The 27,059-nt window shown below is 40.4% G+C and overlaps 1 protein-coding gene across 10 annotated transcripts in view; it reads right to left on the bottom strand.

The window, feature by feature from the left end:
* Positions 1–27,059, bottom strand: part of LOC117407207 (arfaptin-2-like) — a 65,175-nt gene that overhangs the window by 29,875 nt on the left and 8,241 nt on the right. For 6 of the 10 annotated variants that reach the window (XM_059028743.1, XM_034011915.3, XM_059028747.1 and 3 more), the window contains 3 exons: positions 19,986–20,093; positions 10,423–10,531; positions 6,636–6,695 (listed from right to left, as the gene is read on the bottom strand). In XM_059028743.1, coding sequence (XP_058884726.1) covers positions 6,636–6,695; positions 10,423–10,531; positions 19,986–20,087 — 271 coding nt within the window. In that variant the 5' untranslated portion in view covers positions 20,088–20,093. Of the gene's footprint in view, positions 1–6,635; positions 6,696–10,422; positions 10,532–11,145; positions 11,211–19,985; positions 20,094–27,059 lie in introns of those variants that run through there. The other 4 variants (XM_034011918.3, XM_034011917.3, XM_034011913.3 and 1 more) reach the window with 2 other exon arrangements.

Consider the following 27,059-nt stretch of genomic DNA (forward strand, 5'->3'; position numbering starts at 1 on the left):
AAAAAGTAAAAACATTTCATAGCAGTCAATAGTGGAAGAACTACAATGGTAGCCACGGCCAGCTATTTACCTGTCGCAAGACTGTCACAGTGTGATAACGCAAAAATATCATAGCTTTGCAATCTTGTTTTTTCTGACCAGCTTTGAATCAGCTGCACTTCATTAGTCTGGCCACCAGGTGGAAAAAGAAAGCAGACAAAGCATTAACCCTTTGCGGTCCATTGTCAGACTGGGTCCGACATTGCAATTATTCCTCACAGGTCCTTTGTCGGACTGGGTCCGACATCATTATAGCAACGCAATAAACGGGTGTTTAGTCGTTTTTTCTCCAGAAAAAGCAGAGAAAACCATTCAATTGCCGAGTGGGAGTGACAGGAGCCGAGACAAGTCGAAAAAAAAAAATAAAAAAAATAAAAAAAATAAAAGGCGTATCTCATGAATAGTCATACATGGTATCAGGTATCAGATAACGGAGCGGTCATAGTAAACAAGCTGGCTGAGTGCATCAGCGCACAGATTCTATCATGGACATTTGCAGAGCTTTTTTCAGATGTTATAGTAATAAAATAATGACTTGGATCGCATTATTGAGGAGTTTGGTGATAAAACGAGTGATCCGGAGATGATCGATCGGTATGTACGACTATTATTATTATTATTATTATTATTTATTTCTTACATAGGTGAACGCTATAGCAAACGAAAGGGTGGGGCAGGGCTGGAGATGCCTAGTGAGTGCTTTGTTGATATGCAGGGCCATTTAAACCCGTATGACTGTGAAAAAAAATACTTTTAAACAGCGCGTATAAAATTAACTGCGCGTGTGATAATTAATTAGACTTGGCGTGCCTGACGCGCAATTAATAAATGGACCGCAAAGGGTTAAACATCATAAGGGAGCGCTGTGGACTTAGACTAAGCTTTAGACAATCCTGCATTTTGTCAAACTGCACATGGTTTGGAGTTATGATCCGACGTGAATTGATTGTTCACGCTTGTTCAAACAGGAGGAGTTAATAGTTATTGTACTCAAATTAATTGTGCAGGCTGTATAAAAAGTGCTTATAAGTATAAAACACTCCCTTTTTGTGTACAGGAGATGATCAATCCAGCAAGAATCTGAAATTATCGGCACTGTATTAATGCAAATATTTTATTTGTATTAATAAATTCATGTACATTACCAGATATACTAATTTTGTATTTGTTAATACATGTAAATGTGGAAAAATGAAAACTTAAAGTGTTGAACTGAAGTCAAACGATAATCGAAAGCACAACAGTTTAAATAGTCTGAAGATGGGTCAGATCTTGCTATATAAAAATCAAGGAATAGGAAAACTGAAGTCATACAGTATATGTAGTGTTGCGCGTTTGCGGTTTATTCCGAATTTTATTGAAAAATCATTATTTTCTTTATTTTTTTTAACTGGATGTCGGTTTTTACTGATTTATACCCGATTTGTGTCTATTATTCATTATTTTCCCAGTACTATTTTCTAGGAAATACACATTATTATGATTAAAATGCAGTTTTATTTTGACTCTGACATTGTAATAAGCAGACCTACACTGTATCCTAGCTCCTGCTGCTCTCCCTCTGTCGATGGAGGCCGAGGTAGGTTCTGCTGCTCTGCTCCTGGTGGTGGAGGTGGTGGAAAGGCTGCCGACTCCTACAGCAGCGGTGGAATAGCTGCCGACTCCTTCGACAGCGGTGGTGGGGCTGATGCTGGTCACTCAGAGGGAGGTTGTGGAGCCTGGGCTGGTGTGCGCCGTGCTCCCTTCAGCAGCATAAACAGAGGCTGCTGGGGAACACCAGCATCCTGCCCTTCCCCCCCCCAAAAAAAAAAAAAATTCATGGGGGTGAGCCTGTCACTCCTGCCCTTCTGGCCCTGGAGACGGCGGTAATGGCTCCCCCCTTCTGGGCGCTGGACGCACGGGCTCCCCCCTTCTGGGCGCTGGACGCACGGGCTCCCCCCACTTGGGCATTAGTTCCCCCTCTTCATATTGCGTGGGGCATATGGCCAACATGTGCCCATATGCCCCACAGCCAGGGCATAACTCCGCCGCAAGGTTCTTTAAAAAAAACCTCCCAGCCATCATCCTCAACCTGCTGTTGCTACGGTTGCTGTTGTTGCTGCTGCAGCTTTCCTTTCCCCCTTCTGTTCCTGGTCCTTCTCCCCACCTTCCCCTCTTGGGCTGGTTCCTCCTCCTCCTCCTCTTCTTGGAAAGGGCAGACAACCACTATGTACCTGTATACCCTGCAAGCAAGGCACCAGCCTTGGTCCTCCAAAAACAGCACATGGCACTTTACGCCAAAATAATTTGACAAAAAAAAAACAGACTAACACTAAACAAACGTGGACGAACACACAAACAAGTATAGTGCTGGTCCGTCCAGCACGTTGTAGCAATTATTTCTTTTCTTACTTTTTATTCTCCTCTCCACACCCGTTCTCCACTCACGAACACACAACTCCGAGTGAGTAAAACGTGTATCTCTATATACTGTTGTGCAAGGATTCAATTACCAATTAATTATTCATTTGAATCCCAGCACGTGAAATAATTTGTGCAATCCCATGCTCACATACTTTATCTGCACGTGAAGTGATTATGCAATCCCCGTGCCTCAATACAACTATATATTTTAAATCACTACACAGGCCCATTTATATCCTGTGCACCAATACCTATACACCAAGATTAACACACCACACGCAACACATAACACATAACACTATTGGAAGAGACATGCCAAGATCCCTGCAAAACAAATTCAGAGAGCTAGGAAGGAAATTAAAAGACAAGACCAAAACTGTGGTATTTTCTGGCATACTGCCGGCAACTTGCAAAGGAGCATACGGACAGCTGGAAATACAAAATCAAAATGCATGGCTAAAATCGTGGTGCACACAGGAAGACTTCACCTTTCTTGAACATTGGAGCACATTCTACAACAAGGACTATCTATATAGGTGGGACGGACTGCATTAAACAGAAAGAGAACCAATCTACTCGGAGAAAGCATCCTTGAGGAGGTCCAGAAGCATTTAAACTAGAAAGGAAAGGGGGAGAAAAAAAACAGAAGGGAGACCACATCGAAACAAGGGCAACGACTCAGGTTAGACAACTATTAAATGTATTTATCTTAATGCTAGAAGTCTCAGAAACAAAATGTTAGAACTTGAAGCTACTGCACTAACAAGTAACTACGATGTGATAGGCGTTACAGAAACTTGGTTGTCAGAGTGATGGAGACGAATATAATATTAGTGGGTACACACTGTATAGGAAAGACAGGCAGGACAGAAGAGGCGGAAGGGTAGCGCTATACATAATAGTCTTGAAGCCCAGGTGTTAAATCATGACAAAGAAAACAATGCAGAATCAATATGGGTCAGAATAATGGACAAAAATTCAAAGGGCATAATAATAGGAGCATGCTATAGACCGCCAAATTCAGACGCTGAGCAAAATAATCTGTTATACAATGACATTCAAAATGCGTGTAGAAAAGGAGAAGCCATACTAATGGGGGATTTCAACTTCCCCCATATAAAATGGGAAAACCCAGTGGGGAGCACGACGGACGAAACTGAAATGGTGGAAATGACAAATGACTTCCCAGCGCAATTTTTCAAGACACTGACAAGAGGGGAGGCATGCCTTGATTTAGTCTTTTCAAATAATGAAGACAGAATAACTAAAACAGAGGTCAGAGAGCCATTGGCAAACTCAGACCACAACATGGTCTCATTTGAAGTGATTTTTAAAACCCCAAAAGTAATGACTAAAGCTAAGGTTTACAATTTTAGAAAAGCAAACTTTGAAGGTATGAAACAGAGACTAACAGAAGTAGATTGTAGTAAAATAAAGAAAACATCCGCAGAAAAAGGATGGCTGTTTTTTTTTAAATGCCTAGCACTGAGGCGCAAAACAATTACATCCCAAAAGTAGACAAATCTAAATCTAAAACAAAATGGCCAAAATGGTTTAATAGATCAATTAAAAAAAATATTCAGTGAAAAAAGGCACTTTACAAAGCGTTTAAAAAAAACAAACCAAAAACAATGTACACAGAAAGAGTACTTGGAACTGCAAACGCAAGTCAAAAAGGAAGTTAGAAAGGCCAAGAGAGAGATAGAAATCAATATTGCTAATGGGGCTAAAACCAATTCCAATATTATAACAGCAAGAGAACATTCAAAGATGAGGTTAAATGTCTAAGAGATACAAATGGCAAAATCATAGACGAAGAAAAAAAAAATAGCAAATACATAAAATGTTTACTTTTCACAAGCTTTCACGAAGGAGGATACGGACAACATGCCCCACATGTCGACCTGTTCCTATCCAGTTTTAACTAACTTTAGCATAACAGAGGGAGAAGTGTTAAAGGGACTAGGAGCTCTTAAAATAAACAAATCCCCTGGGTCAGATGAGATCCTCCCAATAGTACTCAAAGAAATGAAAGAAGTTATTTACAAACCGCTAACCAAGATCATGCAACAGTCTCTTGACACAGGGGTTGTACCGACAGACTTGAGAATTGCAATACCGATCCACAAAAAGGGAGACAAAACCAAACCAGGTAACTACAGACCAATAAGCCTGACTTCTATTATATGTAAACTTATGGAAACTATAATAAGATCCAAAATGGAAAATTACCTTTATGGTAACAATATCCTGGGAGACAGTCAGCATGGTTTTAGGAAAGGGAGATCGTGTCTAACTAACCTACTTGACTTTTTTGAGAATGCAACATTGAAAATGGATAATTGCAAAGCATACGACATGGTTTATTTAGATTTCCAGAAAGCTTTTGACAAAGTCCTGCATAAAAGATTAATTCTCAAACTGAACACAGTAGGGATTCAAGGAAATGCATGCACATGGATTAGGGAGTGGTTAACATGTAGAAAACAGAAAGTACTGATTAGAGGAGAAACCTCAAAATGGAGCGAGATAACCAGTGTTGTACCACAGGGATCAGTATTAGGTCCTCTGCTATTCCTAATCTACATTAATGATTTAGATTCCGGTATAGTAAGCAAACTTGTTAAATTTGCAGACGACACAAAAATAGGAGGAGTGGCAAACATGGTTGCAGCAGCAAAGGTCAGTCAAAGTGATCTAGACAGCATTAAGAAAGTTTACAAACGAGAGAAGGCCATTCGGTCCATCTTGCTCGTTTGATTGTTAGTAGCTTATTTACCCCAGAATCTCATCAAGCAGCTTCTTGAAGGATCCCAGGGTGTCAGCTTCAACAACATTACTGGGGAACATTACCTCACAATTCTCTGTGTAAAAAAGTGCCTCCTATTTTCTGTTCTGAATGCCCCTTTATCTAATCTCCATTTGTGACCCCTGGTCCATGTTTCTTTTTTCAGGTCGAAAAAGTCCCCTGGGTCGACATTGTCAATACCTTTTAGAATTTTGAATGCGTGAATCAGATCGCAGCGTAGTCTTCTTTGTTCAAGACTGAATAGATTCAATTCTTTGAGCCTGTCTGCATACGACATGCCTTTTAAACCCGGGATAATTCTGGTTGCTCTTCTTTGCACTCTTTCTAGAACAGCAATATTATTTTTGTAGCGAGGTGACCAGAACTGAACACAATATTTTAGATGAGGTCTTCCTAATGCATTGTAAAGTTTTAACATTACTTCCCTTGATTTAAATTCAACACTTCTCACAATATATGTCTCATATGATATTTATAATCCATATTTTTATTGCCTGCGTGCAGTACCTTACACTTTTCTCTATTAAATGTAATTTGCCATGTGTCTGCCCAGTTCTGAATGCTGTCTAGATCATTTTGAATGACCTTTGCTGCTGCAACAGTGTTTGCCACTCCTCCAATTTCTGTGTCGTCTGCAAATTTAACAAGTTTTAACCACCTGCGATTGAACGAAGCCTGGAAAGGGCACATGTGGAGGCCATCAGGTCCAGAAGCTTTCAGAAGGTGACAACCTTCAGTGCCATGTTGGTCGGGAACAGCCCCAAGCAGGCAGTTAGCCTCTGGACTGTCGTCCGATACAGTGGAAATCATGGACTTGGAGCCCAAATGCACCCCGAAACAGAAGGCTGTCTGGGAAGTGTCAGCTGGCTTTTGCAGCAGTTCACCAAGACCCCCAGCCATTGTGGGTGACCAGTGACCAGCTCCATGTGTAACACTGCCTGTGTGGGTGACTCGGCACATATTATCCAGTCGTCCAGATAGCTGAACTCTGAACCTTTGAGTCTCAGAGGGCCAGTATAGTGTCCACGCACTTGGAAAACTTGCGAGGTGCCAGGTATAGGCCAAATGGCAGGACACGAGGCTCCCTCAAAGGCGAACCGTGGTGAACCAGCGTCTTGTGGATTCATGACTGCTGTTGTGTCACACCCCGCATATCCACTTGTAATTAATTAAGTAATTAAGATACTTGTTATGTTTTGTGAAATTTAGTAGTATGTTCCAACTTATTGAGATTAATTTTACCAATCCAGGACTGACTCTATCCAAAAGTCCCCTTGTAAGAAGAATATCATATTAAAAGAGAAAAGGCCTAACGTTCTCTGAAATGTAGGTACTCAGCAGCAAGGAGTTAATAAGAGAGAGTTAACAGAGGAGAGTTTGCTACCTTGTCCCTGCGGGAGGATGTGTCTTCCCAGAATGGATGGGTTGTAGCAGATCCCAGGTCCTAAGAAGAATGTATTTATATTTACTAATTTGGTTATTTATAGCAGGAGCGATAAAGTGAAGCAGTGTCTTATTTTTTTAGCATTATGAAGGGGGCAGACCTTATAAATGAAAAATAGTTAAATGGACAAATAAAAACTACTGTCGGAAAGCGCAACTCACATTAATATTTGAAAACCTGAACACACCATAAACACAGCCTTAGTGAACAAAGTCAGATTGACAACAAAAGACAAAGGGATGGGTTAACAATGAGCACTAATCTGATCCTCAATCAAGTTAGATATTCCCAGCCCACACTAAACCTAAATGAAAATGGTTGTGCACAAGATTTGTTTATTGTGTGCTAGACCTTGCGCTAAGGAAATATAAACACAATACATGTAGTTGATTGTATTTCCACATGCTATGGTTTATATAGCCGGTGCATAGTGCTGAGTTTTGGCACTGTCACAGAACAAGCCGTGTGGGGCACAATGATGCAATAAAAGCACATATTTGCTTATCAAATGATTAACTATGAGCAAGCCGTGTGTTTGATGCCTCAGCTTATTCATTCAGCATGATATCATTCATGGACATTAGCACTCAGAGACCTATTTACAAAACAGTCCTTAAAATAGTTAATTAACAGCACAACATGAGCATCACAGAGCATTTTACAATTAAATTAAAAGGCAACGGCTAAAAGTCTGCATCCCCAATATTTAGGAATGATCATTATATATATTTGTTGTAAGGCAGCGGGAATGTGAGACAGCAGGCAGGGTGTTAAAGCCTCCCTGAAAAGAAAAAAAGGCACCAGTTGTATCATTTAACTGTTTTATTATTTAATTATCCCCTGCACCTGGGCAGTAATTGAGAATTACAGCCAGGTGCAGGGTATTTAAGAGGAGCAGTCAGTCTGCTCAAGGCTGCTGAGTAGAAGAACATGGAAAGGAGTACCCTGTGTCCCAGCAGTCCCAATGTAAGTACTGTGCTGTGTTTAGCTTTGTAAAGCGTGTGTTTTGGTTGCTACGGGTAAACGGGGTATCCGTCCCGTGTTAGGAAGGGCGTTCCTGTATGTTTAGTTAGTTCTCGTATAAGAGCTAGGTGTTTGTTTTGTGTTTTATTTTGTTTCTGTTAATTAAAAGTAGTGCAACCGCGCTGTAAAAATCCATTTCTGTTGTGCTCGGTCGTAATTTTAAAGGGGCACGAACCCGTGAGTGGCGTGATCCTTCACATATGGTGGCAGCGAGTGTGGGCGCCCCTAGAGACACAAAAATGGATTTTAAAGACTTAATAGAAATGATTAATAAGAACATCGCTACTCAGGAGGAGCAGACAAAGAAAATGGAGAGGCAGACACAGGAGCTGCTGCTACAAAAGTGGGAGCCGCCGCTTCCGGAGCCCAGAGGGGAGGAGCCGCCGCTTCCGGAGCCCAGAGGGGAGGAGCCGCCGGAGCCCAGAGGGGAGGAGCCGCCGCTTCCGGAGCCCAGAGGGGAGGAGGCGAAAAGCATACCTCCACCACAGCCCCGACCACCACCACTACGGTTCAGTCCGGCGCCGCTGCGTCCGGTCCCTCGCCCCTTGCTCCTGGACACCCTGCCGGCCTTCCTGGACCTCCCTGTGCTGGACCTAGAGCCCAGGAGTCTGCAACACTGGCCACAGCTCTGCCCCTGGTTCCCGGCTCCGCTCTCCCCGAGCACCCAGATGTCGCTGGGCTGCTGCCAGACGTCGCTGTTGCTCCCCGTTAGCTGCTTCGCTTCCCCTGGGTGATCGGACATCACTGCACCGGTTCCCAGGGGAACACCTCTGTCCACTGCTGCATCCTCCAGTGCCCCGGCCTACGCTCCGGTCGCCCCTGTCAGCCTGGTGGGGTCCCTCGTTGCCGGTACGCGGTCCTTACCTGGCTGGGCCGGGACGTGGACCTATCCACCCTCAAGTCCGCCCGTGGAAAAGGGCTAAAAAGGACATTTATGGACTCGAGGGTGGGTGGTTGTGTTTTAGGGGAGGAGGTGGCCGTCGAGTGGCCTGTGTCTTGAAAAGACAAGGGGGGGGGGGAGATGTGTAAGGCAGCGGGAATGCGAGACAGCAGGGAGGGGGTTAAAGCCTCCCTGAAAAGAAAAAAAGGCACCGGTTGTATCATTTAACTGTTTATTATTTAATTATCCCCTGCACCTGGCCAGTAATTGAGAATTACAGCCAGGTGAAGGGTATTTAAGAGGAGCAGTCAGTCTGCTCAAGGCTGCTGAGGAGAAGGACATGGAAAGGAGTACCCTGTGTCCCAGCAGTCCCAATGTAAGTACTGTGCTGTGTTTAGCTTTGTAAAGCGTGTGTTTTGGTTGCTACGGGTAAACTGGGTATCCGTCCCGTGTTAGGAAGGGCGTTCCTGTATGTTTAGTTAGTGCTCGTATAAGAGCTAGGTGTTTTGTTTTGTGTTTTATTTTGTTTCTGTTAATTAAAAGTAGCGCAACCGCGCTGTAAAAATCAATTTCTGTTGTGCTGGGTCGTAATTTTAAAGGGGCACGAACCCGTGAATGGCGTGATCCTTCACAATTATATATATATATATATATATATATATATATATATATATATATTGGGTAAAACCAAACACACTTTCCCACTAGAGATTCTAACTCCGTAACACAATTTAAAGCAAACTTAATTTTACAAAACAGCTTTCAGTTTTTTCTTTTTCTTACTGCAGCTTGATTTTTAGACTACACTTTAATTGTAATTAATTCCCAGCTTTATTTAATCTGTATTAGTCTGTTTATCCACTGTAAGCTTACCTATTTCATGCAATAAATAGGTCTTGCATGGCTCAGGCCAAAAAAGCACTATGTGTGCAAAGCTGGTACATACTTACCCCAAAAGACTTAAAACTGTTATTGCAGTGAAAGGTGGCTCTACCAAATATTAATGTGTGGGGGTTGAATACTTATGCAAGCAAGATATTTCAGTTTTTTATTTTTCTTAAATATTTCCCAACATAAAACCAATGTCACCTTACAATAATTGATTTTGAGTTTCAGTGTTTTAAAATAAAATATCAAACAGACCGAAATTTCAATGTACCATTTGTAATTCAGTAATATGAGAGAATTGGTCAGGGGTCTGAATACTTTTGCAAGGCACTGTGTGTGTGTGTGTGTATATATATATATATATATATATATATAAGCTCACAGACTTGACTTTTAAAAATAAGTAAAACAGAAATACTTGTCCACCTGGTGGCGCAGTATAGAGTTCTGTGTAGTGAAGTTATTCTTTTAAGCAGTCTTCTTGTAATAGGGTTCTTTATGGCTCCACTGACATTTGTTCTATAATATATCAAAGTTGCATCTCCCAGTTGCTTATCAGGGTCAGGAATGATCAGCCTTACACTCCACTGACATTATAAATCGGGTGTTTCTGTAAAGCTAACCACATATAGGCATAACCTACTGGAAAACTAATGCAAATAAAATGTGAACCGATTAGACTTGACATACCGTGATAGAGGGCTTATAGTAGGCACTCAATTTGCAATTTGGATATAAAGAGGTTTGCAGTATTTTGTTCTGTGATCTTGCACCCACACATTGGTATAAAAATTATTTCAATTATATATATTTTTTTAATTTCCCCAGAACCTAGAACTAACATCCACTGTTTCTGAAACAATCTTTTCTCGTCAATATGATGGGTATGCCAACATAAAAATAGCAATCAACTAATCGGTTGGCAGCCTTCTGTACCTTTGATAGAGCTAATGGGAATGATCCCCTCCCCCGTGCCTCCGTAGCCTCCCGATACAATGCTGGTCTCATTCAGGTTGGGCCCTGACACCATTACTTGCTGCAGGTCCTGTGGATAATGAGAAAGAAAAACTGCTCAGAACAGTGGCTAAGAGAGATGTCTCCATCACTGCCAACACAGCTTCACAAAACGCCACACTGTGCAATGCCAACTGCTACAAAACAGCGTTAGACACAAAGCAATAACTAGTGACAAGGTGATCATTAAGCTCACTTCAACTAGGGGTTAAAGAGTAAGTAGCGGGGTTCAGAAAAATAGTGTTACACGTCCCCACTTTTTACATTTATAAATGTTTCAAATCTCTTTTCAAAATGTCCACTCTAGTGCACTGGGGTTTGCGATCTGTCCTCTAGTCTAAATCACTTTAGGAACAGTGATTAAAAAAAAAAAATTAAAAAAAACAAGTGCTCTGACTTTTCTCATGGATCATGAATTGTTATTGCTGTGTTATCTGTTTGACAATGTGGGCAATAATCCTTACACTATCAGTGCACTAGAGCGGACATTTCGAAAACAGCTTTGAAACAGACTTTAAAGTTATAAGTGTAAAGTTGTCAGGATGTTAACAACGAAAAGATAAAATTACAGGTACGTTATTTAAACAGTTGTAGCAATGTGTGGGGACGTGTAACGCTGTATTTTTTCGGAACCGCGCAACTTACTCTTGAAGTAGAAGTGTTTCACAAAAGGACAAGTGAACTCTGCTCAATCTGTTCAAACTCCCTCCCAACACCAAGAATGAATTAGAAACCTACAGACAAAAAAAGATCCAAATGCTTAAATTCTTAAGCTGCTACATCTCATACTTATTTGAATACCCATTCTAACCACAGAAATGAATGTCAAAGCATTTAAAATTACACTTCTGTACACTACTGTGTTTTTTTTTTTTTATTATTCTAAACAGCTCAGGGACTGCTGGGTATTACTAATGTGTTAAATTATATTTGTGTATATTTTGAGTCTTTTAGTGTTAAGAATCCTTTTTAAAATTACATGTGAAAAGTTTTACTATTTACTTAACATTGTAATATTACCGTTATTTCTAATTTTGAAGTTCCATGAGTTGAAGTGATATGAATTTACAAAAACAAGTTGTACAATCAGATAGAAATGTAATGCAGAAGCACACTCTTAATACACTCGTGCAAATGCTATTTATTCCCCAGGAAGCTCAGTAAATATAGCTGAGTAAGGAATACATCTGGGAAGCCTTTCTTCTGTTAATTTCAATACTAAGGCTGTAAAGGGTTAAAGGTTTAAAACGGTAAATTAAAATCTAATATTTAACTGGAAATGTACTGCTAAGGCTCCTGTACTTTTTCAAAGATTAATCAACCATTTACATTAAACAGTTTAATCTATTTAAATTATATTTTGAGTTAAGTCGCCAAATAATAATTTTAAAAATTGTTACATATTAATGTTACATTAATGATTTAGATTCTGGTATAGTAAGCAAACTTGTTAAATTTGCAGAGGACACAATAATAGGAGGCGTGGCAAACACTGTTGCAGCAGCAAAGGTCATTCAAAATGATCTAGACAGCATTCAGAACTTGGCAGACACATGGCTAATGATATTTAACAGAGAAAAGTGTAAAGTATTGCATACAGGCAATAAAAATGTGCATTATAAATATCATATGGGAGATACTGAAATTGAAGAAGGAATCTATGAAAAAGACCTAAGAGTTTATGTGGACTCAGAAATGTCTTCATCTAGACAATGTGGGGAAGCTATAAAAAAGGTCAACAAGATGCTCGGATATATTGTGAGAAGTGTTGAATTTAAATCAAGGGAAGTAATGTTAAAACTTTACAATGCATTAGTAAGACCTCACCTAGAATATTGTGTTCAGTTCTGGTCACCTCGTTACAAAAAGGATATTGCTGCTCTAGAAAGAGTGCAAAGAAGAGCAACCAGAATTATCCCGGGTTTAAAAGGCATGTCATATGCAGACAGGCTAAAAGAATTGAATCTATTCAGTCTTGGCCTCCTCTCGTTTGTAAACTTTCTTATGTTCTTCTTATAGTGAAACCTCATACACTACATACTGAAACCTCATACACTAAATACTGAAATCTCATACACTACATACTGAAACCTCATACACTACATAGTGAAATTGCATATCACACATCAGAGGTCTCCAAGCCTGGTCCTGGAAAGCCCCTATCCAGCAGGTTTTCTAGGTCTCTTACATCATCAATGGCTAAAGATCTGGAACACCTGTTAATCTTGACTAATTAAGCCAATAATTGGTTAAATTAAGTAACAGAGATTGATTGAAATGAAAATCAGAAGGCCCAGTAGCTCTCCAGGACCAGGGTTGGAGACCCCTGTCCTACATAATTAAAAAAAAAAAAAAAAAAAAGAGAGAGATTACTTTATTCATGTCTTCATTTTAAATTATTTTTTTTAAAACAGCAGATACGCAAGCACAGACGAGTTACGGCTAGATGCCTTCCTCAGTGTGTAGTCAAACAAAATGAGTAACATTTTTATCTAGTTATTGGTGATTATTACAATTAGTTAATTCATTCATTCTTAGAAAGGGAAATATTCAACATTACAATAAAACAGTACATAAGTTATTTCTCAATAACTTATTTTACAATTAATTATTTTGCAAACACTAAAATTACAGAAATGGAACCAATGAAAGTTCCTCATTTAACCCTCCAGGAGATTCAGTTTGAAGCCTAAGTATCCATTTCGCTTCTTTTTGTAACAGTATTTTAATCATGATCACCACCCCTCCTTGGATTCTTAACCAATTCAATACCAAAGAATCTAAGGGAGCACGTGTCATGTCCCATTAGGTTAAAATGTGGTAACACTTTAGTTTAGGGATCTGTTCTAAGATGTTATAAACAATGGCATAAACTCTATTGCAAAAACAAAGCAGCCCCATACAATTGGTGAGACAGACATTAAATACAGACAGAATATATCTGTTACAAGCGATTATAAACAATAGCGCAAAAAACAATGACAAAAATGTATAATAATGTTATTATTTCTAATCATATTCTATAAATGTTAACAGCATAAGTAATAACATGTTTATAGATTGTTTATAATCATTTATATCAGATCCCTAAAATAAAGTATTACCAAAATGTCTTGCTACTGTGCTACTTTTGTGTTCACAAATTGTTTTTTAATTCTCTTTTTGTTTTACCCACGTAACACAATCCACATGGCATTTCAATAAAAATACACCAGAAATAAATTACTGAGATCTTACAAAAAGGTTTACAGAATAAGTGAATAAATAAATATTAGTTTGATTGTTTGCTTATATTAAAGATACTACAGAGTTCTGAACAAAATCATGACTTGATAATGTGTCACTGTGATAGGGGAGAGATCTGTGCTGACTCTGCTGGCGTGTTCACAGTGCTGCAGGAGGGGGGCGGCAGTCATCCAACAACCGCCTGTCAGTTATGGCCGTGACACGGGGAGGTGGGAGAGTGGGTGTGTGGACTTTCCCTCTCTCTGAATGGCTGGGAGGCGGGTCTTGGGGAGATTGTTGGCCCTATAAGATAATGCTCTGCTGTTTCCTCAGGTCTGCCTTTTTAGACGCGCTGGATGTGCGGAAAGTGCTGGTCGGGAGCGAGGATCAGCGGAGAGAAAGAAGTCTCCTGATAGAGAGAAATAGGGAGAGCGGGGAACCTTTGGGCAGAACCCCAAGTATTGAATAGGCAAGCATAGCGAGCCGGGAGAGTAGGACGGAGATCCGGGTCGTGCGGGTAGCGGCGACCGGGATATCGTTGCCAAGGGCAGCACCTTTTTCTTTGTAGGTTTATTACTGTGTTTTATTTTCTCTTTTTCTTTTGCCTTTTGTTTTCATTGTTTTTGTTTGAAGCACCTGCGAGTGCTACTGCCCGATCACTGGTTTACCAGACTTCTGGTATTCTCCGTGGTTCTGTTTACCATCGCTGGTAAGCAGACCACGGATACACAGCGCCATCTGCGGGCTAAAGAAAACAAATACCTCCTCAAAATGAAAATAAAACTGGGCACCTGTGTGGTGACTCCAAATACACCTGTCTGTCTCTGAGTCAGTGAATTACCCACCACCCTTCCACAGTCACCCTCAGATTTATTTTGCTCTATGGATGCTCTATGGATACTTGTATTTCTCATAGTGATGGGTCGGAGCCTGCAATACTTTCTGGACAGGAGGGAGGGATTAACTCCAACAACTCAATATCTAATAGAATTAGCAGAAGCAGTTTTAATAAATTATTATTTTAAATTTCAGGAGGTATATTTACAGTATATTAAAGAACTGCGATGTGTTCGTCTTTTGCACCTAATTATACAACTTTATTTATGGGTAGATTTGAGTTGAATTATGTATATATAACAATCCCTATAGCTCTCATGGAAAACTGGTATAGATACATATACTATTTTTATTTGGACAGGTAATTCATTAGAACTGGAAGAATTTGGAGTATACATCAACAATAGAATGCCTTCATTTAACTCAGTATCTTTTCTAGATGTAGATGTTTTTAAAAAATGAAGTTTAAATACATCTGTGTATAGAAAGAAAACAGATAAATAATTTGCTCAATTGTACAAATTATCATGTACCGACTTTAAAGTGGCATTTTACATTATAGCCAATTATTAACAATGAAAAGAATCTGTACTCCTGAAAGTGATTTTGAATGTCATGCTAAAGATCTTTGTTAGAGATTTCATTTGAGGGGTTATAAATGAATCATTACTTAATCAGCGTCTAAACAAGGTATGTAAAACTGAGAGGGAAGCATTGTTAAAAGCGAAGTCGACTTGCCAGTTAAATCTACCACTAACATTTGTTTCTACTTTTTCGCCAAATCTCATGAGGAATTACACTGATTGTTAGTTTTTATTGGCATATTTTGTCCAGCGATTTAAGACTGGGTAATGTCTTTCAAGATTCTCCTAGACTTGCCTATAGGGTAAAGAATCTAGGGTAGCATTTAGTCAGAGAAAGATGTCTATGAACCACTGTGACAGAGTTTTGGTTGTAAATCTCCCTCCCGATCTGTGAGGGCGCTACGCAGCGAAAGGAGAAGTCTTTGGACGTTTTGACAGTTCTTTCCCCGGGCCGGGAAGTCGGTCAGTCTGGAAGAAGGTGAGACTCCATTGCAGGAACGTATTGACCCGGAAGGGAAACGACGTAACAGCTGCAGATAGTAGAGACAGCTGCACTCGTTTACCAAGAGGTCATGCGTGATAGCATAAAGGGGATGGAGAATCGCAAAATTTTTCCTTCGCTTGGTTCGAGATACAAGAAACTATAAGGACCTGGAGAAACCTTTAAAAACTAAAAAAAATGATTTGCGAGTGTTTTTTTGTTTGTTTGTTGCTGTTAGTAATTGTCTTTTGTTTTGCAAATCACAAGATAGCTACCACGTATCCGGAGCTGTCGCCTTAGGCCAGCACTACCCAGAACAACACTACACCACAGTCACTGTATAATTGTTATCACCCACCACAAGCACTACTGCACAAACCCAGGACTGGTGACCGTGTTAGTATATTGTGGGACGGATATTCGCGCTTATTATTTGGGACCGTAACCCTGTTGTTATTTACTCGGTGCTCTACACATTGCTGTGTATTGCCGGGGATTATTATTTGGTCACCAGACATGGATACAATTTTCCCTTTCCGGTCCAATGTCGGACCCTGTCCAACATCATCAAAAAGACGCAAAAAACAGGTCTCTAGTCGTTTTTTCTCCGGAAAAATCCGAGAAAACCATTCAATGGCCGAGTGAGACCGATAGGAGCCGAAAAAAAAAATAAGGACGTATCTCATGAATACTGATAGACCCGGCATCACATAGATAACACGGACATAAAACAAACAAGATAGCTGCTTCCGCATCCAGCGCTCAAAGAATATCACAGACATTTGCAGAGCTTTTTTTAGATGTTATAGTAATAAAATAATGACTTGGATCGCATTACTGAGGAGTTTGGTGATAAAACAAGTGATCAAGAGATGATTTATCAGTATGCACTATCATTAAGAGTTATTTTAGAAATATAGCGAACGAGGGGTGGGGCAGTGCTGGAGATGCAGTACTGAGGGTCCTGTTGATATGCAGTGCCTTTTCAACCTGTTTTACTGTGAAAAAAAATACTTTTAAACAGGGCGCCTAAAATAAACTGCGCGTGTGAAAATAAATTGGACCCGACGCGCCTGAGACGCTCTGAATAAATGGACCGCTAAGGGTTAAAAACTGTTCCAAACTGGATTATAACTCTCTATGTTTCATTACTGCATTACCCCTACACCTGTACGTACCACTTTGCCACAACCACCTAAACAGTTTCCTATTAAGAGATCATCTGGGAATTGTCCTTGTCATAATTGTGTGAATTGTAATAGAATGATGAAAGGTGATACTTTTTTTCATCCTGCTGGCAAACGATTGAAAGGTATAGGTAGAATAACCTGTCAAACAAAATATGTGGTGTATTTATTGAAATGCCCATGTGGATTGTGTTACGTGAGTAAAAAACTGAATTTGTGAACACAAAAGTGCTATATGGAATACTGACTCTAAATGATCAGCAGTGAGACATTTTAATGTCGCCAACTTCTGGTTCATGTTGTGGCTCCCAAAGGCTTGATGTGAAGGGAAACTGGGAAGACACAGTTTAAAGAAGAAAGGAGACACCCTGTGCATATCACATGTGTAGTTTTGCTTCTCTTACCAAGGAGATTACTGCTGCCAGTGCACAGAATCTGCTGAAATAACTGTTGTTGTTCCCTATCTAGAAAAGACCCGACAGCTGATGGTTTGGAGAGTACGAATTTACTGTTTTTCCTTTTAAGAATAGATACCTCAAATGGACCCCCTCCAAGGATGAGAGAAAGTGTTCTATGACAGAGCGTGGATTGATTCTTTTAGTAAAAACTCTCTGTGGCGTAACCAGTTCTCATGCTCTGAATGTGTTGGCTATTCATCCTGTATTTTCAAGGGTAGTCGGTGTTGGTAGCTGTGTAGCCGTACTGATTTGAGCTCCACGAACCAGGTAGCTGATGTATATTTTGCCCACTAACCAGACAGATAGGAATATCAGGAAGTAAAACGTACTTCCTTATTATGGCCATAGAAAAGACCTGTATCCTTGGCCCCGCTGAAAGTGGCTTACCTTTCCAAAGGGTGCTTGTGGCAAAGTGGTTTGCAGTGTGCAGGTGTGTAATAAGTGATGTAATGCATAACAGATGACAGCCAACAATGTTCACAGTCCAAACAATTCGTTATTGGTACCCGTTTGTAATCCAGGTCGTTGAGACCATAAACAATAATCCCAGCAATGTGTATGGCACCATTTTAAACCACGGGTTACAGTCCTGAAATAATAAACACAGTATAAACACACACAGAGACACAAACACAAGTCCAGAGTGAATGCTAACGTGCAAGTGGTGTAATACAGTTTATTCATGTACAGTTGTGAAGTGCTGTTCGGGTTTGTGCTGGCTTTAAGCGACAGCTCCAGTATGTTAGCTGTCTAATAAGAACAAACGAGTACAATTAGACACGACAAAAAAACAAACACTAAACACTCATGGTTATTTTACTCTCCTTCAGTGGTTCTCTTGCAACCATAACAATGGAGCAGTTTGCTCAGCCAAGTTTCCTTTTGTACCGTCAGCCACACCCCCTTGGTTAACGAGTGCAACCGTTTTTCCTCCAATCCGCGTTTCCATCGCTTCCCGTCTGGGGCGATTACTTGGTGTACCACCGCCCCCTTTCTAGATGGCTGACTTCCACCTCTCCCTGGAAGGAATTGTCAGACCATCCAGTCCGGGGCACACTGTTCCCTTTACACAGTGCCCTCACAGGTCGGGAGATTTATAACCAAAAATAATCATTTCTCTGTCACGGTGATAGAATCACTGATGCCTGAAAGACAACTACTTGTTGTAAATCCCCCACTGGGGAATGCACCTCTCCCAGCTGCTGAGCAGGATCAGATCGCCTGTCTCACCTCCTTCATATGGAACAGGGGATCCTTCAGACCAGTGTCAAGAGGGAATCCCCTTGAGAGGGGCAATTGCAGCAGTCTGATTTGCACATCTGCTGTGAATGTGGATGTCTGATAACACCTCCCTGCCATGATGACATTTGTCACAGCCCTGGCATTAGTGTCAAAAGTATAACATGCAGCCTCCAGGTAAAGCAAGGTGAAATACATACCCTCCACTGCATGACCAGTTATACACTGCTTGGTATAGATGTGTGCCAGGCAGCTTTTTCGCCAGCCTGTATTTTAAAAATCTAGCCGTCTACCATCGAAGTACTAACCAAGCCCAATCTTGTGTACCTTGAGATCAGGCCTACTCAACGTAGTGTGGCTGATTTTAGTAACCTACACCTTCTAGTTATTAACACATTCAGATAGCTGTCAATCAATTCTCTTATCCAGGGTGTAGCCAGAATGGTCTTAGGCTGTTAACAAGGAAAAAACTTTAGATGATAAGGAAAACTTCCTTATGTGTTTAGGTCTAGCTATTAACGTTGAGAGGATTAAATCCCTCTTAAAACAGCATCAGCATATCTATATGCTTACAAATATATTATTATTAGTTTACTTGGCCGACGCCTTTATACACAATTAGCTTTTCTAGAAGGGAAAAACCTACAAAAGCGCTTTAAAAAAATTATGAAGCTACAGGAATCATACCTCACCTATTTAGGTCTGGCACCTGTTTAAGTCTGGGTATTATGCTGCGAGAGGATGAATCCTTCTCATCCCAGCATCAGCATACGTGTATGCAGGTGATTCCTCCATATAGTCAGTTGTGCCTCCAGACCACCTCATAGAAGATTAACCCTTTAGAGGCTTTCTTATCATTTGCATCAATGATGCTCCAGGAATCATCCACATCCGCAGTAACAGGGAAGCTAAATATACTAAACCACTCCCACAGGGAGGAATGGCGGTGCCCTGCTACAGGAATGGAGTAGCCGGTATATTAAACTCTTCATTCATCTCGTCCTGTATTGGTGCTAGAGCCTGCTGTGTGTTCAAGGAGGCTGATGAGCGGCTTTGTCTGGTCGCAGAGCAGAAACGATGGAATCCTTCCCTTCCGTGTTGGCATTCCCGATATCTAACATGCAATAATTAGAACTAGCTCCTGCGCCAAACATTGGAACTGGAAATTGAACTATTTCATATGTATTTAATGTTTCTGTAGCCAAAAGTCTTGTATACTTACAACTATTTCCCAGCAAAACACACTACCATGACAAGACTGGGAGCTACAGTACATGCCCAAATTATAATAAAAATTATTCCTGCCATTTATATTCTGCAAAATAATATTTAAACCCAAGGATTTATACAGGATTAAATAACCTAAAACAGGTAGACTCTGTTAAGATTTTCATATTTCCCTTTTACAAATAAATTATCACATTTTAGGGTATGTGTAGACAAGCTCCAATACAAAACATGCTCTAACCCACACCTGTTCCAGACTGTCGTCCTCGGGTAGGGTCCCCGTGTCTCCATTGCTGTTTATAGGGATCTCCATAGTAGCTGCCTTACTCATGATGCCGTCTGTCATCATGTGGATCTGCAGACACAGAAAAGACACCAGTGAGATTACAGCAGTAGGAACTTTGACACACAAAGTAGATTTAAGAATGTCAACGAAAAATAACAAAAGTAGGTGTGTGACAGAAATACAAGTTCCCTGGACGGGCTGGCCGGGTACGGTTCAGGGAGTACCAAAGGTCCCCAGAGACACGCCCCAGAGTGGTCGCGGAACAGTTGTGTGACAACATAGTACACTGGCTGAACCCCGAGAAGAAAACCAACTTGCAGATGGGGGAGGCGGTAATGGAGCAATTCTGCCATGTGGTCGGCGCCGAAACCCAAGCTTGGATATGACGCCACAACCCCGACACCCTGGAGGATTTCGAGGACTCCCTGGTCTCTGCCCGGACTAGGATAGAGTCGGTTCCCACCCTTCGGAGCAGCCCAGCACCTCTCTCTCCTCCTCCACCACCACCACTAGCATCAGCCCCGGGATCCAGACCTCCGAGACCGCCGACCGCAATGGGCCCCCTTGCCTCCCCTTCATGGAGACCAAGGTTACACAGCTATTGAAGGTACGGATGTTGATGGCACTGGGGCACTAGTATTTCCACCCTTCAGTATCAAAGGGCAATTATTGTATAGGGTAACCTAGCCACGGGCAAAGGACAGCCTGTAACACAATTATTGGTTTCCCACATCTTATCGGACCGAGGTCATGAGGCTGGTGCATGATTTAGTAGTGGTAGATTATGCAACGCAATACCCGGAGGTAGTCCACCGAGGTCCACTAGTGCCGCTGCAATGGCCACAGAGTTAGTGCAGATTATGGCTAGAGTAGGGATTACCAAGGAGATTTTGACTGATCGTGGAACCAACTTTTTGTCTAAAACGTTACAACAAGTATATAAAATATAAAAAATACGTTGCATCAGGACATTTGTTTATCATCCACAGACAGATGGTTTGGTGTAGCGATTTAATCAGACCTTGAAGCAGATGCTGAGACATTTTGTAACTCAAGAGCAAAAACATTGGGGGTCGCTTCTTCCCTACCTCCTTTTGGCAGCGAGAGAGGTGCCGCAGAGTTCGACAGGGTTCTCCCGCTTCGAACTCTTGTACGGCGGCCAGCCTCGCGGCATCCTCGATCTGTCGAGAGAGGGGTGGGAGTAGCACAAAGGCTCGTCCAAAATGTAGTGAAGCATGTGCTCCTACTTAGAGATCACAGAGATTTGGTCGGTCGTTTGGCCCAAGACAACCTCAAATCGGCTCAGCACCATTACAATAAAAATGCAAGGAAGTAATGCTGCTACTTCCTTCCTCAGAATCGAAATTATGTGCTAAATGGCAGGGGCCATATAAGAACATAAGAAAGTTTACAAACAAGAGGAGGCCATTCGGCCAATCTTGCTCGTTTGGTTGTTAGTAATTTATTAATCCCAGAATCTCATCAAGCAGCTTCTTGAAGGATCCTAGGATGGCAGCTTCAACAACATTACTGGGGAGTTGGTTCCAGACCCTCACAATTCACTGTGTAAAAAAGTGCCTCTTATTTTCTGTTTTTTTTTTGTTTATTTTTAGCAGACGCCTTTATCCAAGGCGATTTACAGAGACTAGGGTGTGTGAACTATGAATTAGCTTCAGAGTCACTTACAACTACATATCACCCGAAAGACGGAGCACAAGGAGGTTAAGTGACTTGCTCAGGGTCACACAATGAGTCAGTGGCTAAGGGGGGATTTGAACTAGGGACCTCCTGGTTATAAGCCCTTTTCTTTAACCACTGGACCACACAGCCTCCTGGTTCAGAATGCCCCTTTATCTAATCTCCATTTGTAACCCCTGGTCCTTGTTTCTTTTTTCAGGTCAAAAAAGTCCCCTTGGTCGACATTGTCTATACCTTTTAGGATTTTGAATGTTTGAATCAGATCGCCGCGTAGTCTTCCTTGTTCAAGACTGAATAGATTCAATTCGTTTAGCCTGTCTGCATACGACATACATTTTAAACCCGGGATAATTCTGGTTGCTGTTCTTTGCACTCTTTCTAGAGCAGCAATATCCTTTTTGTAACGAGGTGACCAGAACTGAACACAATGTTCTAGGTGAGGTCTTACTAATGCATTGTAGAGTTAACATTACTTCCCTTGATTTAAATTCAACACTTCTCACAATATATCCGAGCATCTTGTTGGCCTTTTTTATAGCTTCCCCACATTGTGTAGATGAAGACATTTCTGAGTCAACATAAACTCCTAGGTCTTTTTCATAGTTCCCTTCTTCAATTCCAGTATCTCCCAAATGATATTTATAATGCATCCCATGTGTAATGTGTAATTCTGGTTGATTCCATTGAATCATTAATAAAGTCAAATATATTCCACATGTTGGAAAATTACAATATAGCTCAGTACTGGTATTATTTATTTTATACAGTCTTTATTGCTCATCTTTATCAAGGGTGCCAATAATTTTGGAGGTGACTATATATTAGTGCTGGGACGAACATGTGATTTTCATGTTCGGATATTCGCTCAATTTAAATATTTGTTCGGCTATTCGTTCGTTTTTCAAAACGTTTCTGACTTTTCCTAAATATATGAATTAAATATCCAGACAGCGTTTGATAGCCAGAATCACAATCTAAAGTTATAAACAGTTCTACCTAGAACCGCCACTTGGGTCAGTGTGACCCATGCATTACAATTAGGGCTTCTGATTTTCAGGTTTAACTGATAAAACCCAATAAAACACCCCCGATACAAAAAAAAATTAAATCGGTGAAAAAGGGCATGTAACCAGAAGGTCCCCCGGTTCAAATCCCACCTCAGCCACTGACTCATTGTGTGACCCTGAGCAAGTCACTTAACCTCCTTGTGCTCCGTCTTTCAGGCGAGACGTAACTGTAAGTGACTCTGCAGCTGATGCATAGTTCACACACCCTAGTCTCTGTAAGTCACCTTGGATAAAGGCGTCTGCTAAATAAATAAACAAACAAATAGCCAATAAACACCGGAAAAACTGTGGAAATGGTTAATCTATTCACGTTGACTTGACCTTTTTCCCATTAAAAAAAATAAAACCTACTACAAAAATAATAAATACATGTCCGTGTGCTGCTGGGCAATGTCCCGCCTTCCTGACTTGTATCTATCATTGATTAGTTCTGAATACTTTAAACCCACCCCAACTACTGAGTGACAGCACATTCCTACATTTCTATTGGAGACTCCGCTTGCGAGATTTAAAACAAGATTGCAATCAGGATGGAGGCTTGTTAACGGAATTTAAAGCTGTATTACAGTTAAGACACGGAGGATTTATGTACATTTCGTCACAAAAAAAAAAAAAAACATGTTGGTTTTACAGGTTTGTATGTACCAGTTTACACGTGTTTACAACACAGCTCCTGGATGCAGGCAGTCAGCTGGCAGATGCATACGCTCCTCCACAGAGTACAATGCAGCCGTCATACCTGAAGTAGTGTTATATTTTCTTTGTATGTAGTATTAGAAACAATGATTTTGGTTTTATAGTTTTGTGTGTACATGTACCGGTTTACACCTGTACACGGGTATATGTACATACCCATTTCTTTTGAAATGTATATTTTATTATAAAGACTTTTATGTTTAATTGTCCATTTAAATACAGTGCCAGATCTGTTAAGATGTGTATCAAATCTCTCTCTTTATAGAAATACGCCATGCTTGGTTTGATTGTAGGGTTTTATCCAGTTAGAATTGTTAATTGTTAATGGATAAGTCCATTGTGATGCAAATGTTAGATATGATGTTTATGAATAAACCTTTTCAGTTGTATCCGTTAATATGTCATTTTTATAACAAAGCAGTTTAAAAATATATGGGTCAAAGTGACCCACGTGGCAGTTCTAGGTCATTTGAAAATCCGGCGGGTCTAGTGTTAAAACAAGTATTTACTGAAACCACCTTGTGCTCAACAAAGTATCGGAACTAATGCAATTCCTTGTCGAAATGTATTTTGTTTTATCTACAAGAATGCAACCATATCTGTCATCTAAGCATTTGATATGCCATCAGTACAGTTAACCAGGTTCTGTTTCATCGGTGCAAATTAAGTGGTATGAAATGATCCTCTTATGTCTTCAATTGTTGACTGAGAACTAATCATACACACCTATAAAAGACAGCGATTAACGCGTGCCACATTATCGTTGAATCCTGTATTGTCTGACCTTATAAATTCTAAGGTTACAACCACATAGAGCTGTTTTGAAAATGAAAACTTATTCCACCACGGTACCATTTACAAACCGCTAACCAAGATCATGCAAAAGTCTCGACACAGGGGCTGTACCAACAGACTGGAGAATTGAAAACATAATACCGATCCACAAAAAGGGAAACAAAACCGAACTAGGGAACTACAGACCAATAAGCCTTACTTCTATTATATGTAAACTATAATAAGATCCAAAATGAAAAATGACCTATATGGTAAACAGTATCCTGGGAGAGTCAGCATGGTTTTAGGAAAGGGAGATCGTGTCTAACTAACCTGCTTGATTTTTTTGAGGATGCAACATCGACAACGGACAATTGCAAAGCATATGACATGGTTTATTTATATTTCCAGAAAGCTTTTGACAAAGTCTCGGAGACACACGGCAGGTGAAAGCGCTACGGCGCATATTTATTAAACAAAACAAACACAACAAAATAAACAAACAGTTTAAACAAAAACAGATCTCGCACACACTCTTAACAAAGAAAACCACTACACACAGGACCAGAGATCTACATTCTCCAGAATCCTAACACCAACTAAACCTGTGCTCTCAGTGCTCCTTTATATACATACCTGGGCAGCAATTTACACCCACTTAATCAATTAAACTCTCCACCACATTCTCACATGTTTTTAAAGTGCTAGTGAATTAACCCTTTAAATTACCCACCACCACTACAAAACACACATACACACACTATATCCATTGGCCAGTACCCTCATTCTGCCACAGGTCATATTTTCAGCCAGTCTGCTTTACTGCTGGTGTTGACTTGCGAGTAGGCTTGCCAACAGGCTCCATAATCCCGGGACACTGAGACAGAACAGAATTTTAAATTTGCCCCTAAACTGAATGAAGTGAATGTGTTAATTGGCTCCTATATATTTGCTAAAATGAATACTGTTGCTGAATTACTATGAGCAGCAAACAAGTAAAACTGATCATCTGTTCTTCATACTGCCTCCGATTAGACGTACTGAACAGATGAGCAATGTTACTGATTTGATTGGGAGAGTAATTGCATGTTATGGGTGGTTTAATATTAATGAACAGAGAATAAATAGCGATGTCAACTTTAGTTACTCAATATCTCTAAAAAGAATAACAATAATTGTCAATAAAAACAACAACAAAAATACATTGTATTCATTATTATAATACAAGTGTTTGCTGCACATGGTATTTAAGCACCAATATTCATTTTAGCAAAGGTTCATTTATCCTTTAATTTCATTCATTTTCGGGGGATGTTTAAAATCCTGTTCTGTTCTTCAAAAACTTGCTCTACCACGCTTCACTGGCTTGTGACCATGCAACAAATGTTGGATTTTTTCCACATCATCCGATCCTGTGCGTTTTGCCGTCGCAGACACACAAAGGGCCGTACGACTTTAAAAAGACGCAGCTCGAGGCAGTGCGGATGATGTCATTCCGACCGTCGGGGAACACTGACTGAAACCAAAAACTGGGTCGCAGTCAGAAGTATAAACCAACCCTTAGGTCCTCTGCTGTTCCTAATCTACATTAATGACTTAGATGCTGGTTTAGTAAGCAAACTTGTTAAATTTGCAGGCGACACAAATATAGGAGTGGAAAACACCATTGTCAGCAGCAAAGGTCATTCAAAATGATCTAGACAGCATTCAGAACTGGACAGACACATGGCAAATGACATTTAATAGAGAAAAGTGTAATAAAAATGTGCATTATAAATTCCATATGGGAGATACTGAAATTGAAGAAGGAATCTATGAAAAAGACCTAGGAGTTTATGTTGACTCAGAAATGTCTTCATCTAGACAATGTGGGGAAGCTATAAAAAAGGCCAACAAGATGCTCGGATATTATTACTATTATTATTTATTTCTTAGCAGACGCCCTTATCCAGGGCGACTTACAATTGTTACAAGATATCACATTATACATTATTTCACATTATACAGATATCACATTATTTTACATACAATTACCCATTTATACAGTTGTTTTTTGTTTGTTTTTTACCGGAGCAATCTAGGTAAAGTACCTTGCTCAAGGGTACAACAGCAGTGTCCCCCACTGGGGATTGAACCCACAACCCTCCGGTCAAGAGTCCAGAGCCCTAACCACTACTCCACACTGCTGATATATTGTGAAAAGTGTTGAATCTAATCAAGGGAAGTAATGTTAAAACTTTACAATGCATTAGTAAGACCTCACCTAGAATATTGTGTTCAGTTCTGTTCACCTCGTTACAAAAAGGATATTGCTGCTCTAGAAAGAGTGCAAAGAAGAGCAACCAGAATTATCCCGGGTTTAAAAGGCATGTCGTATGCAGACAGGCTAAAAGAATTGAATCTATTCAATCTTAAACAAAGAAGACTACATGGTGATCTGATTCAAGCATTCAAAATCCTAAAAGGTATAGACAATGTCAACCCAGGGGACTTCCTTGACCTGAAAAAAGTAACAAGGACCTGGGGTCACAAATGGAGATTAGATAAGGGGCAATCAGAACAGAAAATAGGAGGCAGAGAATTGTAAGGGTCTGGAACCAACTCCCCAGTAATGTTGTTGAAGTGATCCTTCAAGAAGCTGCTTGATGAGATTCTGGGATCAATAAGCTACTAACAACCAAACGAGCAAGATGGGCTGAATGGCCTCCTCTCGTTTGTAAACTTTCTTATGTTCTTATGTTATTCAGACAGAAACACAGATCTGACCCGTGTGTGCTGAACTATAGGCAATTCAATGTCT

The sequence above is a fragment of the Acipenser ruthenus genome, chromosome 8 (genome assembly GCF_902713425.1).
Source record: "Acipenser ruthenus chromosome 8, fAciRut3.2 maternal haplotype, whole genome shotgun sequence".
Classification (NCBI taxonomy): domain Eukaryota; kingdom Metazoa; phylum Chordata; class Actinopteri; order Acipenseriformes; family Acipenseridae; genus Acipenser; species Acipenser ruthenus.